At 36.4% G+C, this 17,055-nt stretch overlaps 1 protein-coding gene across 50 annotated transcripts in view; it reads right to left on the bottom strand.

Moving 5' to 3' along the window:
• Positions 1-17,055, bottom strand: part of ANK2 (ankyrin 2) — a 678,765-nt gene that overhangs the window by 123,127 nt on the left and 538,583 nt on the right. For 47 of the 50 annotated variants that reach the window (XM_055385211.2, XM_063705469.1, XM_063705472.1 and 44 more), the window contains 4 exons: positions 10,059-10,157; positions 4,006-4,203; positions 1,791-1,889; positions 1,528-1,626 (listed from right to left, as the gene is read on the bottom strand). In XM_055385211.2, coding sequence (XP_055241186.2) covers positions 1,528-1,626; positions 1,791-1,889; positions 4,006-4,203; positions 10,059-10,157 — 495 coding nt within the window. The remainder of the gene's footprint in view (positions 1-1,527; positions 1,627-1,790; positions 1,890-4,005; positions 4,204-10,058; positions 10,158-17,055) is intronic. The other 3 variants (XM_063705484.1, XM_063705488.1, XM_055385223.2) reach the window with 1 other exon arrangement.

Genomic DNA, 17,055 nt, shown 5'->3' with positions numbered 1-17,055 from the left:
GCAAGAACACAGCGGTTTTTTGTTTGTTTGCTTGTTTCTTTTGTTGGTTGTTGTTGTCGTTGTTTGTTTTTTGTTTTAATGTTACTGGCCTGTACGTAAATCTGTTCAGGTCTCAATTAAAAAAAAAAAAAAAAGGTAGTCATCTCAAAAAAAAAAAAAGGGGGGGATGATGATTACTTTTAAAGTTCTAAGAAGTGACTAGAAATTAAACTTATGTTGGCACATTGTGAAATTACTCTCATGTCTAATGGAGTAAATAAAGATTAGCATATAATATTATGACCTTAGGACCAATAAGCTATAATTAAGAAAACTTATAAATATAGACTTTAAATTCTTCAATGATTTTATGCTCCAATTACTGAATAACATGAAGAGAGAGTATTAAATAATTTTTAAACTCAATTGAATTAATTCTCACAATGGATTTTCCTAGCCATCAGAAACTTCACTGTGGAAATGGTGTGTGAAATACAGAAAAAAAGAAATATAAGAGAGAATACAAATAAAAAGTGAAACTGGACATTCTCTTTCACAGCTTAAATGGAATGAGATGCCAAAAATTAGCAACAAGTGCCAATCAATTGCTTTTGACAACATAGCTCATTTTAATAATAAGCTTATTTATTTTGAGAGAGTTATTTCTGGTGCACATGTGAATCTCAATACTCTACTAGCCCTTCTTGAACTTCAAATACATGCCTGCACCTTGTGAAAAGAAGTTCTCTTGCTCAGGAGAACATTTGCATTCAATGATTTATCCTGATACAATGACCAAAGTTTAAAGGGGGAAAATCCAAGAAAATGAGAGATATACAAAGAAATTAGAAGTGAAAATCCTAATTTAGATTACACAGAAAAATTCTGAGACATCCAGTACTTGTTGATTGAATGAAAGTGGTCTGGAGACCAACATTCATTCCAGGATATGTGGTATAACTTTCAGCTAAGAGAAGCCTCCATGCTAGCAAATCAGATCAAATCAAAAGTAAAAATCAATGTAATGTTACAAAATGGGAAATCCATGTAATTGAAGAAGGAAGAGTTTGACACCAAGTAAAAGTCTCTGTTATTGATCTATCTCTGGTTAATCTTTTGTTAAGGTTAATTATGGTAATGATTTGATGTTTTTGTGAAAATTGCCTGGAATACAATTCCCTCAAGCAACTAGGTTGAGCCCTAAAGATTCTTTTCGAACCAATTATCCATTCACTTGCAGAGGAGCTTTTAAAATGTATTTTGTTTTAATAAATGCATTTAAGATGCATGTTCAATCCACCTACACCCAGAGTCTTAAGCTGTCTCACTTCATAGCTTCCGTTTTACTTTATAACACCTCTTACCCTATCCAGGTTCTTTTCAGTGAAGTTCTGGTGATTATTTCAATAATATGTTATTACAAGGGCCCTTCTCAAAGCTTGGTTGCTTACTTCGATGACATACACGCAAACACACATACACACACCCACAATCTCTGTTCCTCTCGCTCTTCCTCCCTGGGGTTATTCTGACCCAAGCCATACTCACAATGTTAGTGACATCTGGAGAGGCTCCGTTCTGCAGCAGAAGGAGGACAATGTTCAAGTGGCCCATGAAGGCAGCCACATGTATTGGTGTGAGGCCAGACTGCGAAACAAAGCAACAGCAGTTTTACTCCTCTGCACCGGTGGGGCTTTGGGGCTTCTTCAGATAAATAAAACTTGAGTGAAGAGGACAGAAGATGAGAAAAAGGAAAGGGAGGAAGGAGTAAGAGAAGGAATGCTTTGTGACTAGCTAAAACATTTTTCTACCTCTGTTATAGCTTGGATTGAAGCCCCATATTTCACCAGCAGTTCCATGACTTTGATGCGGTTTTTCTTGCAGGCAATGTGCAGTGGAGTAAAACCATTCTGTGCAAAAGACAATCAAGTTAGTTGAAAACATGCAGAAACAATTCTCACACAACTCCATGCTGGCACATTGCAGGCAATAATGTTACATCGTCACATAAGTTACCATTTCTTCAATCCCTGCAGGTGTTGGAATTTGGAAAGAAAAATGGTGATGTGTTCCTGTAGGCACTGAACTTCACTTATGTGTGGTGGGCCTGTACATAATTCTGTTTGTGTGGTTACAGGGAAAACAAAAGTGAAGAAAAATACATGGTCCTTCTCTTTAAAGAAAGAAAAACAGAGAAGCAATTATATTTTAGAAGTTCTAAGATGTTTTAAGGTATATTGATTGTCCTGGTTATTAAATTACTTGAAGATGAATTGAAGATAAGCATATATTCTTCTGAAGGGCCATTTCTCAGAGCACAAGAATTATTCATCTACTTAAAAAATCTAAGAATATACTGCCTTTGTAAGAAATATTTCAACTTTGCTACCACTTTCTTTATAAAGGGCGTATTTCTAGTCAGCAGAAATCATTATGTTGATCATTTTTACATACAGAAGCTATATTTTTACATCATTTTTATAACATATATGCCAATCAGATAAATTTTATTGTATAAAGAAATGACTGTTAAGTTCTTGAATATTTTCAAGAAATGTATGGAGAATTTCTGGGATAAATGCAAGGAGGTAGCTCTGGGGTAAAGAAATGTGGAGAAGAAGTCTGTCAGGTACTTTCTAACTTGGCGAACTAGGCTAATGCCCAGGAATTGGGGCAAATTAAGTAAAATGTGTTAAATGGCTTGGTGCTTACTCATCGTGTATTATATATTTTTTTTATTTCAACAATGTTCCTTTGTTATGTCTATTCTGCCAGCTAACAATTTCGCATGTCCCAACATGGACCAATCATCAGTCAACGTTTTTACACACTAGCAGTTCTCAGGAAAGCATATGGTCTTACTTAAGCTGATGACTTCTTATTTTTCATAATAGAGTGATAAACATAATTAATTGGTTAGGTCATTTCCCCTGTTTATGAGCTATACAACATGCCAGATATAAATAGCCACATGCACATGCAGCACTTAAAATATTTGCAATTAACAGGCTGTGATATTTTATAAGCTTATTGACCACTATCCAATTAAAAATTAATGTTTTTGACTCCCTAGACAAAATGAATGTTTTCACATAATTACATATAATCTGGAAAATATATCCACTTCCCACATAATTATCAATAAATTGATTCCAATGGAAAAATTCTCATAAAAATCATATTTAATATTTGATGATTCTAATGATGGTCTCTCAGCTTAAATACTGATTGTCTGAAGACCAATTTTAACAGACACAAACCATATAAACACATAGAAAAAAAGGATTTACTTTTAGTTTGAGAATTAGGACACAAGAGGCATAAATTAGTACATGTCTAATACTTCCAATGATTATTGTTAGAAAATAAGTGAAGCAAGGAAGATTTATTCAATATCAGAACTGGGGAGACATAAAGCTGCTCTAGGGACAGCCTCTTGCAGTTTTCTCTTGAGCAGTTCCTGAAATGGTGTATATAAAATGCTCCCTGAAGCCGTAACACACTAGGCATAACTTTTCTATTAGCCTATGGTTGAGTAATCAAGACAACAATGAAAATTTTCAATTGAACTCTGCATAGACTTACATTTTATACCCCCTTACATAGTCAAATATATTCACCATTAATTTTTTTTCCAAAAAGAGATTAATAAATTCAACTTTTCATACTCATGTTCTAACTTTATCTAGAGGTATCTAGAATTTATTTTGTAATTTCCTATTTTTCAACTTCTATTTTCCATTTAAAACTGCTTATCACTCCAAAGGTTTCATATCTATCTGTTTGCAACTCATTAGTTTCAGAAATGTTACATTGGTGTTCTCTTAAATACATCTTTGCTCACCAGCATTTGCTAGCAAACTATGAATGTATGAAGTACACAAGCTGATTGTGAAGGGTGATAAATTTAGGAGGATTAACTACATATCTGTAACCTTGCATTGCTGGTGTATGCACGTTGGTCAATGAATGTGGGTTTGTTTGTCTCAATCTGTATTCAGTTAATGTGGACTGGGCCAAGTTTACCAGGGCTCTGGCGTTCGGATTGGCTCTCTTGTCCAAAAGGAGTTTGGTTACACGGTAGTGGCCACAGTGCGCAGCAACGTGGAGGGCTGTCAGGTAGTCTAGGGTGACATCATCAACAGGTGCCTTGTGCTGTAACAGGTGCTTCACACATTCCACGTGGTCTCCCTGGGCAGCCATGTGTAGTGGAGACAGCCCATTCTGCACATTAAAAGAAAACAAAATAATGTCCATTTTTTTTTTTCATTATTTTCAGGTTCCAAAATACAGCAAAGTTGATTCTTGATCTCTAACACAGTTAGTGGCAGGGGAAAAAATAATTTCCATTTGACATCAGAATATACAGCAGACTATATTTCGTAGAGATGAACACTAAGAGATAATTTAATTTCATAATTATGCTACCATAGACAAAAATGCAAATTAGTATGTCTGTCATGAATGGTATGTGTGGCAATTTAGCCTGATTTTACAGTTATTAGGGCAATATTAAATACAGAAAAATAAATAATAGCTAATGCTTAAGTTATTTGTATCCAACTCCATGCATAGCAGTCTGCATTCACTTAATCTCTCTGCCTGCATTTCTTATAAATACAGAGGGAAGTGGGTGAATGAGAAGCAAGTGGGCAGGTCAGGGAGGTACGGAAACTCTGACCATCTTTTAGATCCATGTTCCTCTGAAATTTTACAATTCCTTTTACCTATAGTATTAGGAGACTACTTGAATTGGACTTGGAGAAAACAGGTAGGTAAGGGCTAGAAGAGTGTGAGGCAAATGTGGGCCACGTGCCAATGACCTCACAACTTTTACATTTGAGGATAATCTAAATTTGTCTTCATTAATATGGACCAAAACAGCTTTAGCCTTAATTCTAGAGTAAGGTCAACAGCAGGAACACAAGAAAGCAGGGTAATGCACTGTTCATCAGACTCGGTAAGACTCTCATTTTTTTTAAAGCTAAATAAATAAACTTTCAGGAAACAATATGTAAACTTAGGAAAAACTAAATTTTAAAAAACAATTTGCCTATTAAAGAGATGGGACTATTGTCTTTTATTAATACCAATGCAAATATGGCCACTAGAAAAAGGATTGTTCGCCAAGTATCCAGTTTGGCAGTCATTACATTCAACAAAGCAGAAATTGTATCTGGATATTTTACCAGAAAAGGCCCCCCACCCAATATTCTCAACAAGGAAGGTGATTTCAACAGTGAGGGACAACAAAAACAAATACATTAATTCTTAATTGTGGTAGAGTATATGTGACTTATAAATTATTCATATATTTTGAAATAATCTTCATTCATAATTATTACTTTCATGTTTAGAAGTTCATTAAATAAGTTTAGAAAACAGCAACAGGCTGATGAGAAGTATTTATGCATTGAGGGGAAGATAATTGCAAAGTGTAGAAGAAATTCAAGGCTTGACGACGTTTGGACTGGAGTGTTGCATGTTTCTTTGAAAAATTAACATTCATTGATGCTGTTTTACCTATTTGAAGGTTATTTATGTGGAAAATAAAATATTCATCATCTAATCTTTTGTTGATTTTACACATATTTACTTAGCACCTACTCAAGCCCTGTTCAAGTACTGTGGATACAGCAAGGAACACAACAGACAGGAAACCCCCGTCTCTATTGAGGTTACATTCTAGTGTGGAAGACAGACATACAATGTAAAAACAATAAGAATTAAAGTATATAGTATGTTGGATGGCCATCAATGGAAAGGAGAAAACAAAAACACCGAATGGCCTAGGGAGTTTGTGTACATGAGTGCAATTTTGATAGGATGTCCAGAAATGGCCTCACTGAGAAGATGAGTTTTGACATGAAGGAAGTAAGAGAGCTAGTCTTGTTGACTTGGGGGAAAAACACCTGAGGCTGAGAAAAGGCAAGTGCAAATATATTGTGTTGGGATTATAACTGGCATGATCGATATCAATAATCAGTAAGGAGAAGAATGTGGTTTAAGGCAAGTGATTGAGGAGGATGGATAAGGGGAGGAATTCAAAGAGGTGAGAGACCTTGCAGGTTTGACTTTTACTCAGAGAGACATGGGGTGCTGTTGAAAGGTTTAGGGCAACAGGATTACTCTTGCTGCTGTGCTGAGAATAGACCATATGGACAGAATGCAAAAGAAGGGAAGTCAATTAGGGGCCTCTTGCAGTCCTCCAGGTAGGGTTGATGGTGATCTGGACCAGAGTGGTAGTAATGAGATTGTTGGCAAGCTGCTGACTTAGTGACACATTTTGAAGGAAGAGGTGACAGTGTTTGGTGACAGAATGTGGAAAGTGGGAAAAAGAAGAGTCCAACATGACATGGGTATTTGGCCTGAGAAACTAAAAAAATTAGATGGCCATTTGTTGAGATAAGAAGGATAACAGGAAGATTAGGTTGAGGGGTGGGTATTATATCCAGTGCTTAATTTTGAGCTTACTAAATTTGAGATGCCCAGGAGACATCCAAGTGGCAATGGGGAGCTGACATCTACATACGGAATTCTGGAGATGTACACTCGTGGCACCAGCATACAGGTACTATTTAAAGATAGAACTGCATGGGATTTCATAGCAAGTGAGTGCCAATAGAGAAAAGATACAAAGACTGAGCTCTGGAGGTTCTAACGTTCAGAGACCTGAGAGATGAGGAAGAACTAGTAAAGGAGACTGAGAAGTGGCAGCTAGGAAAACAGAAGGAAAGTCAGAAGAATGCAATGTCCCAGAAAGTAAATAAAGAAAGTGTTTTGAGAAGACAGGACCAAGCAATCACACCAGATGATAGTAACAGGAGAGAATGTAGACTACATGGGCTCCAAGTCATGTCACTGGATAGATATGGATAGATATGGAGGTGGGAGTCTCTGGAAATTATCTTCCAATTGCTTGAATTCTCTCAGTGTTATGGGAAATGAAGACAAGGAAAGAAGTCTACATAAGTTTGAAGAAAATATAGAATGGTCAGATAGCAGGGATCAAGAGTGAATAGACTTAGAAGATAGAGCGAGATTGTCAGGCAGCATTACCAGCTGACTTGAGGTTAGTGATCATGAATCTAAAATGAGCACAGTTAGTGTGGCTGGGTGTTTCCTGTAGCCACATTTGATTGCATGAATGTGAGTTGAATTTAATTGAGTGAAATGTAGGTAGTATGAATACGTAAGGGAGTAGCATAAATGACTATGAAATTTGTGCTGGGCAGAGGTAAGGGCATGATGTGAATGAGGAAGAGTGAAACTATGACTGAAGGACCCAGCAGAATAAAAGAATTTCGGAATTGGGGTTCTGAAGAGAGTGAGCTGAAACATAGGAGGGGCTGGCAAATGTGAAGTTAGACACAGAAATAGATAGAGGGTTTACAGTTACCTAACTGAGAGGCCAACTAGAAGAATTATCTACTGCTTTAATCAAGATCATTAAAGTCACCAAGAATAAGAAGGGGTTGTGGTGAGGAGTCACAATTTGCTGAGAGCTAGAATTGACAAAGAATGAGGGGGTGACACTTAGATAGTTGCTTCAGAAGAATGGGTGATTTAAACCTAGGAGTTTTTATGGAAGGTAATATGGTTTGGCTGTGTCCCCACCCAAATCTCATCTTGAATTGCAGCTCCCATAATTCCCTTGTGTTGCGAGAGGGACCCAGTAGGAGATAACTGAATCATGAGGGCGGATTCCCCCATGCTATTCTCGTGGTAGTGGATAAGTCTCACAAGATCTGATGGTTTTATAAGGGGAAAGCCCTTTCACTGGGTTTTCATTTTCTTCTCTTGTCTGCCACCATGTGAGACGTGCCTTTCACCTTCTGTCATGATTGTGAAGCCTCCTCAGCCTCGTGATTGTGAGTTCCTCCTCAGGTGGAACTGTGAATCCATTAAACTTCTTTGTAAATTGCCCAGTCTCATCTCAAGTATGTCTCTATCAGTAGCGTGAAATGGACTAATACAGAAGGGGAGGGAGAATAGTCTAGCATTAGGTACCTATTCCACTCCCAGGAGAGTGGTATCCCCTCACTCTAACCTGATTAATTCATCTTCTCTGTGTTTATTACCCTATACATATCTCTATTTTTTATAATTATCTTTTTTTTTCTATCATGCCCACTAATTTCTGAGCTTCTTGCAGCTATAGATTGTGTATTATGGCCGGGCACGGTGGCTCATGCTTGTAATCCCAGCACTTTGGGAGGCCGAGATGGGCAGATCACAAGGTCAGGAGATCAAGACCATCCTGGCTAACACGGTGAAACCCTGTCTCTCCTAAAAATACAAAAAATTAGCTGGGCGTGGTGGTGGGCGCCTGTAGTCCCAGCTACTCGGGAGGCTGAGGCAGGAGAATGACATGAACCCAGGAGGCGGAGCTTGCAGTGAGCCGAGATCGTGCCACTGCACTCCAGCCTGGGCGACAGATCGAGACTCCATCTCAAAAAAAAAAAAAAAAGATTCTGTATTATTCATCTTGATGGTGCCTTAGTGACTAGAACACTTGCCTGGCAAATTGTATCTACTCAATATTATATAATAGTTGGATGCATTAATACATGAACATAACTGTACACTCAGAGACACTTTATGCAGGATCCTTACATTTGAATGATACTTGATTTTACAGGAAGAACATTAAAAAAATTCCATCTAGGTAACCTGCCATCTTCATTAGTGACATGACAATTACAAGCAAACTCTGCAGATAAGATTATTTTACGGTTTGTAAAGCATATCTGCCTATTTTCAACTTCATATTGGTTTTTGTATTGGTTGTAACATGATTGGTCTGAAATTTTGTTATTTCCATTTAAATTTCAATGTTTCTTTATCAAAACTTTCCATAATTATCTCTGCATTACCCAGCCCAAATTGTTGCATTTTAAAGACAGATCTATACAACATTCACAGTATAGGTATGAGAATAAAAATAACGCAGATAATTATTTCTCTTCTTCATATATCACTGATTTGAAGCCACTCTTTTATGGCATGTGGGCACACCTTTACAAATTGAGTTCATTCTACACATATCTTAAACATATGGGCTAGTTTTGTTTCAAATGATTTCAATTATATATAAATTGAAAAATATTTGTTTGTGTCAATTGCCTTAGTTTCTTCAGCTTACCCTAGTAATAGCATTAGTTGATACCAACTCTGTCGGGGGGGCGGTGGTATGAGGTGGAATGGAATAGGGAGAAAATATAACAACCGCCCTTTGTCTAACTTTGTGTTGTATTTAAGGATCCAAGGTTGCTGCATATCACATTAATCAGCTCTGTATGAGTATCTCCAATTCGTGTCTCAAAATATTTTCTGATAACCCAATGTAGGGTTGGATAATAGAGAACTATACAATAATAAAAGCATTTAAAATACATTTGATAATGAAAAATCTTCAGCAAACCAGCTCACAGTGTGGTGCTCATGTATATGGAAAAGTGCTTCTCCCATGTTTGAGCATATTGATAAAACAAGAGGAAAAAGGGCTAGATGTAGTATGTCATAAAGAAAATATGCTTGTTTAATAGTTCTTTGTAGGTGGCCTATTGCAACTTGTACTTTCCAAATCACCTCTACTAATCTTCAACATAATCAACCAATGCCACTGTTGAGTAATTACTTTTTATTAGTATTGCCTAAGAGATAAAGATTGGATGAGCAAAAAGATTCATTTTGTGTTGCTAATTGTTCTGCTTTAAAACATAATTTTATATATTTTTCATAGTCATCTGAGAGAATCATAAAAATCTAGACTCAGCATCTAAGAGATAGTCTCATTTATATTTAAAATACAGATGTATTCAGATTTCCATCTGCAGTAAGAATAACAGGTAAAAATATAGACAAAAACTTGAAGGCACACATTTAATACATCTTAATTCATATATCTGTTTATTTTAATAATTTTAAGTGGTTTGATACATATTCCTATTCCTAGCACACAATTATTAAAGAACTAGAAAATGCTTGCCTGATGCTTCAATTTAAAAAAGAATAGAGATAATACATCAAGTGACTTAAAGATTTCTTAGGACCCCATCTTACTCATAATGACTCACCTTAGTCCTTGCCAGCAAGGGGGCACCCCGTTCCAACAGAAGTTCCACCACTTGGTCATGCCCACTTCGTGCAGCACAGTGAAGTGGTGTCAACCCATCCTGCCAAAAGAATTAAATAATTAGGCCCAAGTTTACTTTAAAAAAATCCATATTTCATCTATTGCAACCATAAAGAAGGAGTTCCTAAACTCAATCCTGATTACTCAATAAATCAGTAATAGAACTGCAATTTGTTAAATAACCGGAAAGATGAGTGAAAGAGAAAACAAGTCAGAAGGACATCTTGACAGAGAACAAGAAAGAGAAAGGGAAAGACAAACAAAACAGAGACCGGGAGAAAGCAAGAGAGATCCCCTGTGTGGACAGAGGGTCAATGGAATGAAATTGGCTTCTGGTCATGTGTCTGCGTATTCAAGAAGATGGGAAAGCACAGTATGTGGCATTTGTTGAAATTTAAAGCTCTACTCCCTGGAACCGAAAACAGGGATTATATTAGGTTATACTGTTTTCATTTTGTTTGTTCTAATATACTTTTACTAAAAATTTTTCTTAGTGTAATTTTTTCACATATGTTCTCTTTTGAATTGTCATCACTTTCAAAAATTCTAAAATGCTTCCTAATGCTTGTAAAAGTGAAGCATCATTTTTTAGACTATTTTAAAGATTTTCACACGTATATTTCAACATTTTAGAAATCACATAATTGCTTCCCAAAGATGAACTTTATTATTAATAAATAGAACCCTAACTCCATCAAATAAAATATGGCAGAACTGTATGCTATATTACTTATAAAACTTTCTGATCTTTACACTTCTGGGATAGCCTCTGATTCCAGAGCAATCCCCAAGTGCCCTCTGTCTTTTATATTTTATTTCTCTTGAGGGTGGCATGGGCAAAAAGCAGAGTGGGTGGGAAATGTGAGGCAAAATGTAATTAACAGTGAGCAAGAAGTGAGAGAGAAAATGAAATACTGAGTGCTTAAATTTACTGGTGATTTGAGGCGGAAGGAAAAAGAAAAAAAGATTGTCCCAAGGACAGAGGTGGAGAAGGTGGATAAATCACAGAGAATGGATGGTGAGCAATTAAGAAGATTTCAGCAGTTTCTGATTTATCCAGAACTCAAATGGCCTCTCGTTTGTGTCTCTACTTCCAGGACCATCTCTCCAGGTTATGCTTTACTCCAAATAAAAATAATTCCTCTGAATCGCAACACTCTTTCTGACTCAACACGGAGATTTCTATGCTAGATGTCTTCTGTTTGCCCCTCCAGACCCATGCTCTACCCTTCTCCTCCCTGCTCTGTGTCCCAACAGACTGGCCACTGTAGGGGGCATCAGTGAGCTGCCTTGTCCTCTGGCTTCCAACTGGGTTTGGCCAATGCAGCAAGACATGAAAGCGACTTCGAGAGACCTCCCAAATCCGGCTGTGTGTCTTTACCAAAGTTTACCTTCCTGCCAAAGCAGCCTTTCCACACAATTCTCTCCTTTGAAGTTCTGGGGGTCTCCTGTACTTCTCACTTTTTAGGTTGAGCACTGGTATTGAGTCCCGCTGTTACTAGCCCCTGGGATTCTACACTGTCCCTTGTCCCTTGTCTCTTTCCTACAGACTACACAATATTATAAATAGACCCTTCAATAATCTCTAATCAAATGATCAAATTTGGGCCTCTGTTTTTGGCTAGGACCTTGACTGATAATGATTCTTTGCTTTGTGAAATCCATTTAGCTAGTATGAATATATTGAATAACCAAAACAGATTTTGCAGTTTTGGGTACCTAAGAATTAGCATGAAAAGACTGCCTTCTCAGAAAAAAAGTATTTAGCTAGTGTAGTTGAAATGCTACATTATTTTAAAATTTGCCAGATAGGAGCCTAAAAGAGTTGTTCCAGCAAAGTGATGACAATGATTACACTTTTGTATCCTGATAAAAGCACCCTGTGGTGGAACTACAGAGCATTAGTTGCTACATAACTTACCTAACAATTAGATATAGCATGGTTTCTCAAATGTATTCTTGGTGAGGGCTTTGTGGAGACCTAGGGTTTGAGAAATCCCACATGGTGAACAGAGACATCATATGTAACAGTTCAGTGTGTGGACTTCGGAACCATGGAACCCTGCAGTGAATCTCAAATCGGTCACCATGGATGAATCTCTCTAAGGCTGAGCTTCATGATACATAGAGTGGAGATGACGTTTCTCACCCTATTTAACTTGCAAGCCTTGTTTGAAAGATGAAGGAGGGAATGGCACCTTACATGTTTTTTAGAAAAGGCAGCGTATTGCTTTCTGCAAATTGCATGAAATAGTCTTTGTGTAATCATGTTGAAACATCCAAAATACTCTCAGAGTAACAACAGGAGCTTTATGGAGAACATTTAATATACCCACAAGAACATCAAGGAACAATAAGGATTAAATTAGTTCTAAATCCTACATTTAATGATGCAAGGTGTCTGTGCTTATAAGATGTGTGAATAATGACATCAAATTCAAGCTACCCAACAGGCTCAATTTGATTAGATTTTGAATATTTTCTGCAAAGCACATTATAAAGTTAATGCCCCAAAAAAATTCTTTTCAAGCTTTTGTATTCTAAAACCTTTTTACTTAAATTCTTAAGTTTGTAGTTGCAGGTTATGGGTTTTCCCCCCTTCCAGAGACCCCTTGTGTTTTCTCTGTTTTTTTTTTTTTTCTCTAGAATCAGTTCATCGCACGGATGTACTATACACCATGATGTGGATAATTTTGATAAAGGTAGATCAATCAACGTTGGAGGGATGCCACTTATGTAGTTTCTTTATCTTGTCATATTTTCCCCCGTCTCTGCTTAGGTCATTCTTTCAACAATGTATTCTGAAGTTTGTGTGACTACATGGGTAGGCTCTGCTGATTACAAAGTTCTGTGTCCTAGGTCAAGTTACATAATTCTGCTGAAACTAATTTTTCCCTTTGGTAGTCTCATTTCTCAAATGAAGACCTCCATATATTCTCAACAAGAAAATAATACACACTTCATAAGTTGTTAGGAAGATAAAATAAGATGATATTTGTAGAGTACTTAGCAGTGTGCCTAGAACAACATATGCATATGACAATTGACAACCATTATTGTTACTGCTTTAATTATTACACCTAATAACAAGAAGGGTGATTCCTTTTCCCTATGTGTTTTTTGTTCATCATCCTTTAATGTTTTTGTACACTTTTTATTGTTTGCTTTGAAATATGTTTTTTAATATTTTAAACATAATCCTAATATGCGGTATCACCACATTTAAATAATAAATAAGCTTAAAAACAAAAAAAGAATAATGCCCTTAATAAGCCTAAATTTATAATTTCATTTTAACTAACTATAAAATTTATGTTTTCACATTGAAATGAGGTCTTTCAGATGCCAGTAAAAGGCTCTGGTGCAAATGTCTTAGAGTTTCACATTAGATAGTAGTCAATGATGAGAATGCCAACAAGATGGAAAATGTCTCAATGATTGCCAAAATGGTGATGAGAGCCAAGAAATAACTGTGGGTAATATTTGTTTCTTAATTATCTGAAAGCCTCTCTAGATCTTGCTATTCTCTAGATAATAAAAACCTTATGAATGAGAAAAAATAATGAGAAGATCAAGGTAAGATCCTTGACAGAATATACTAAATTCAGAATATTTGTGGTTAATTTAAATGCGGGGGGAAATTGAGATGTCAACAACAACAACAACAACAAAATGAAAACATAATACTTTAAAAACATTCCGGCCGGGTGTGGTGGCTCATGACTGTAATCCCAGCACTTTGGGAGGTCAAGGCGGGCAGATCACCTGAGGTCAGGAGTTTGAGACCAGCCTGACCAACATGGAGAAACCCTGTCTCTATTAAAAATACAAAATTAACCAGGCACATGCCTGTAATTCCAGCTACTTGGGAGGCTGAGGTAGGAGAATCGCTTGAACCAGTGAGGTGGGGGTTGCGGTGAGCCGAGATCGCACTATTGCACTCCAGCCTGGGTGACAAGAGTGAAAACTCCGTCTCAAAAAAAAAAAAAAAAAAAAAAAAATTAATATGTAGAAGCTTTATTATATTCTCTAAAAATATAGTCAAAACCAAATTAAACATTGATATAGTTTATCAATGTTTTGATTTAGGCGTCACCACCTAAATCTCATCTTGAATTCTATTCCCATAATCCCTATGTATCATGGGAGGGACCCAATGGGAGGTAATTGAATAACGGGGTGGTTACCCTCAAGCTATTTTTGTGACAGTGAGTTAGTTCTCATGAGATCTGATGGTTTTATAAGGGGCTGCCCCCTTCACTGGGCACTTATTTCTCTCTCCTGCCACCATTTGAAGAAGGATGTGTTTGTTTCTGCTTCTGCCACGATTGTAAGTTTCCTGAGGCCTCCCCAGCCCTGCAGAACTGTGAGTCAATTAAACTTCTTTCCTTTATAAATTACCCGATCTCCGGCAGTTCTTCATAGCAGCATGAGAACTAACTAATATAAACATTTTTCTATTTTTGAATACATTTCAAAAGAAAAAGAAAAAGCAAAACATATTCATTTATTTTAGTAATCAAATATTATAGTTCCAGAATTGGCCTCCCAATTCCAGCACACAGTCCTTGATTTCAGTATTTACCTCCTACTTGATTTTGTCTTTAGTAAGAGGGATATAGGTCTGTTAGCTGTAGCCAGAATGAAAAGAACCCAACAATGCTTTTAAAATCCTTCTACTTACAGATGAAGAAGTATTTCAACTTATGGGGGAAAATTTAGTGCTAAAAAAGATCAATGCAACCCTATTCACATAGCAAAAACTTGGAACCAAGCCAAATGCCCATCAATGATAGACTGGATAAAGAAAATGTGGCACATATACACCATGGAATACTATGCAGCCATAAAAAAGGATGAGTTCATGTCCTTTGCAGGGACATGGATGAAGCTGGAAACCATCATTCTCAGCAAACTAACATAAGAACAGAAAATCAAACCCCACATGGTCTCGATCATAGGTGGGAGTTGAACAATGAGAACACATGGACACAGGGAGGGGAACATCGCACACTGGGGCCTGTTGGGGGATGGGTGTAGGAGAGGGATAGCATTAGGAGAAATACCTATTGTAGATGACAGGTTGATGGGTGCAGCAAACCACCATGGCAGGTGAATACCTGTGTAACAAACCTGTATGTTCTGCATATGCACCCCAGAACTTAAAGTATAATAAAAATAAAAAAAGTTCAGTGCAACCATTCAATATTGTAGCTAATCCTGGGGTGTGCTGGAACCAGCTCATATGAAATAAGGAGAGCCACTTTTTGCACACCTCTTCCCAATTCTACATTTAGTGATACCAAGTTGCTAGCTCTAAACTGACCACTATAGAAGTATTTATACCATGGAAACCAGCAAAGGCAATGCTACTAATCAAGGGTTTTGTTTGTTTTTTGTTTTTTTGTTTTTTAAGAACCTATTATTAAACTTTTACAAGAAGACTGTTAACTTAATTCCTTGAACTACTGACTTGCATCTCTATGAGTCTAGAAACCTACTCTGTCTTGTTAACTGTCGTATCTTCAGGGTTCACAGCACCAAGTAGGAACTCAATAGTTATTTGTTTAAGGAATAAATGAATGGAATGTTTATACAATGTATACAGTTAGAAAACCTATTTTATTCTTTTTAAATCCTTGAATGAAATTTAATTTATTTGCTGTATCTAAAGGCTGCACTATGACAGAACTAGTATAAGAATCCATTTCTCTTCATTTCTTAGTACTCTTTTTATGAAGATACACTGTCTATTTGGAGTTAGACTTTTTAATTGTATACCCAAATATATGTAAGCCACACAAATTAGAGTACTTTTATTAAGTAAATACTGTTGATTAATAAGAACAAAATCAACTATCTCAATAATGAGTTAATACTCCAAAAAGCATTAATAAAAGCAATGTGCATCCTTAAGACATTGGCCAAGATAAAAATTTTTTTGCATTTCCAAAATGCTTTCTTTCTAGTGGTAATCTCATAAAGGCGGTATATAGGAAGAAATTATGTTAGTAAAGTATGTTTGTAATGTAATACATTGGTAATGTTAGTAATGTAGTAATGTGCAAAAGCCCATTCCTTTAAACAGAAAGAACAAGTAAGCAAACCATGCAACATAACGCATACTGTTCCAAATTCTGTATACTCACAGTATGGCAAGGAAAAAGGCATGCCTACTAAGCAAAAAGTAGAAACCATATAAAACTCTGATGCAAAGACACTGGACACCACAGCAAAGATTTGACAGAACGCAAACCTCTCCAGAACTCCCACGTGTTGTGATGTAGCCACTCTGGACCAAAAGTTTTAGAGAAGTGAGATTAAGAAAGCAAGGTTTCCTGAGGTCATTAAAAACCATAATTTATAGTCTGGGACTGGTATAGATTCTGGAAGCTTACAGATGATAAAGTTTATTAAACAAAAGTGTTTGCTAGCCCCCAGATTTGCAAGGAAACTAGATTTGATCTTTACTGCTGGGACTATGAAAACATGAAGTCTCAGAATTAAACAAAGTGAAGTAAAATACCATAAGAGATGTATTCTATTTATCATCTTTCATAGGCTTTTTACACCACATATTAACATAGACTTTTTATACCACATATTAACATTTTTGTATTATAGGCACATTTGAAGTTTTGCTGAAGTCTATGATTAACCAAATCTACTCCAGATAATTAATACTGAAATAATCCTTACATGTTTCAGCAAATAACTACATATTGTATAACATCAGTAATATTATCAAATATCATGAAGAGCTAGGTAATTTACTCTGCTTTTTCAAAAATGGTAAATAATATACCTAAGAGTTAATTCTCACACAACTTTATGAAGTAGGTGTGTTATTATTAGCCTAAGTTCAGAGAAGGTAAGTAAACTGCCAATATAATACAACTTATTAATAGTAAAAATAGGACTTGAAATCAGGCAGTTTG

Source organism: Gorilla gorilla, chromosome 3, assembly GCF_029281585.2.
Source record: "Gorilla gorilla gorilla isolate KB3781 chromosome 3, NHGRI_mGorGor1-v2.1_pri, whole genome shotgun sequence".
Lineage (NCBI taxonomy): Eukaryota > Metazoa > Chordata > Mammalia > Primates > Hominidae > Gorilla > Gorilla gorilla.
Note: the sequence above shows the minus strand (reverse complement) of the source record. Positions and strands in the feature narration are given on the sequence as shown.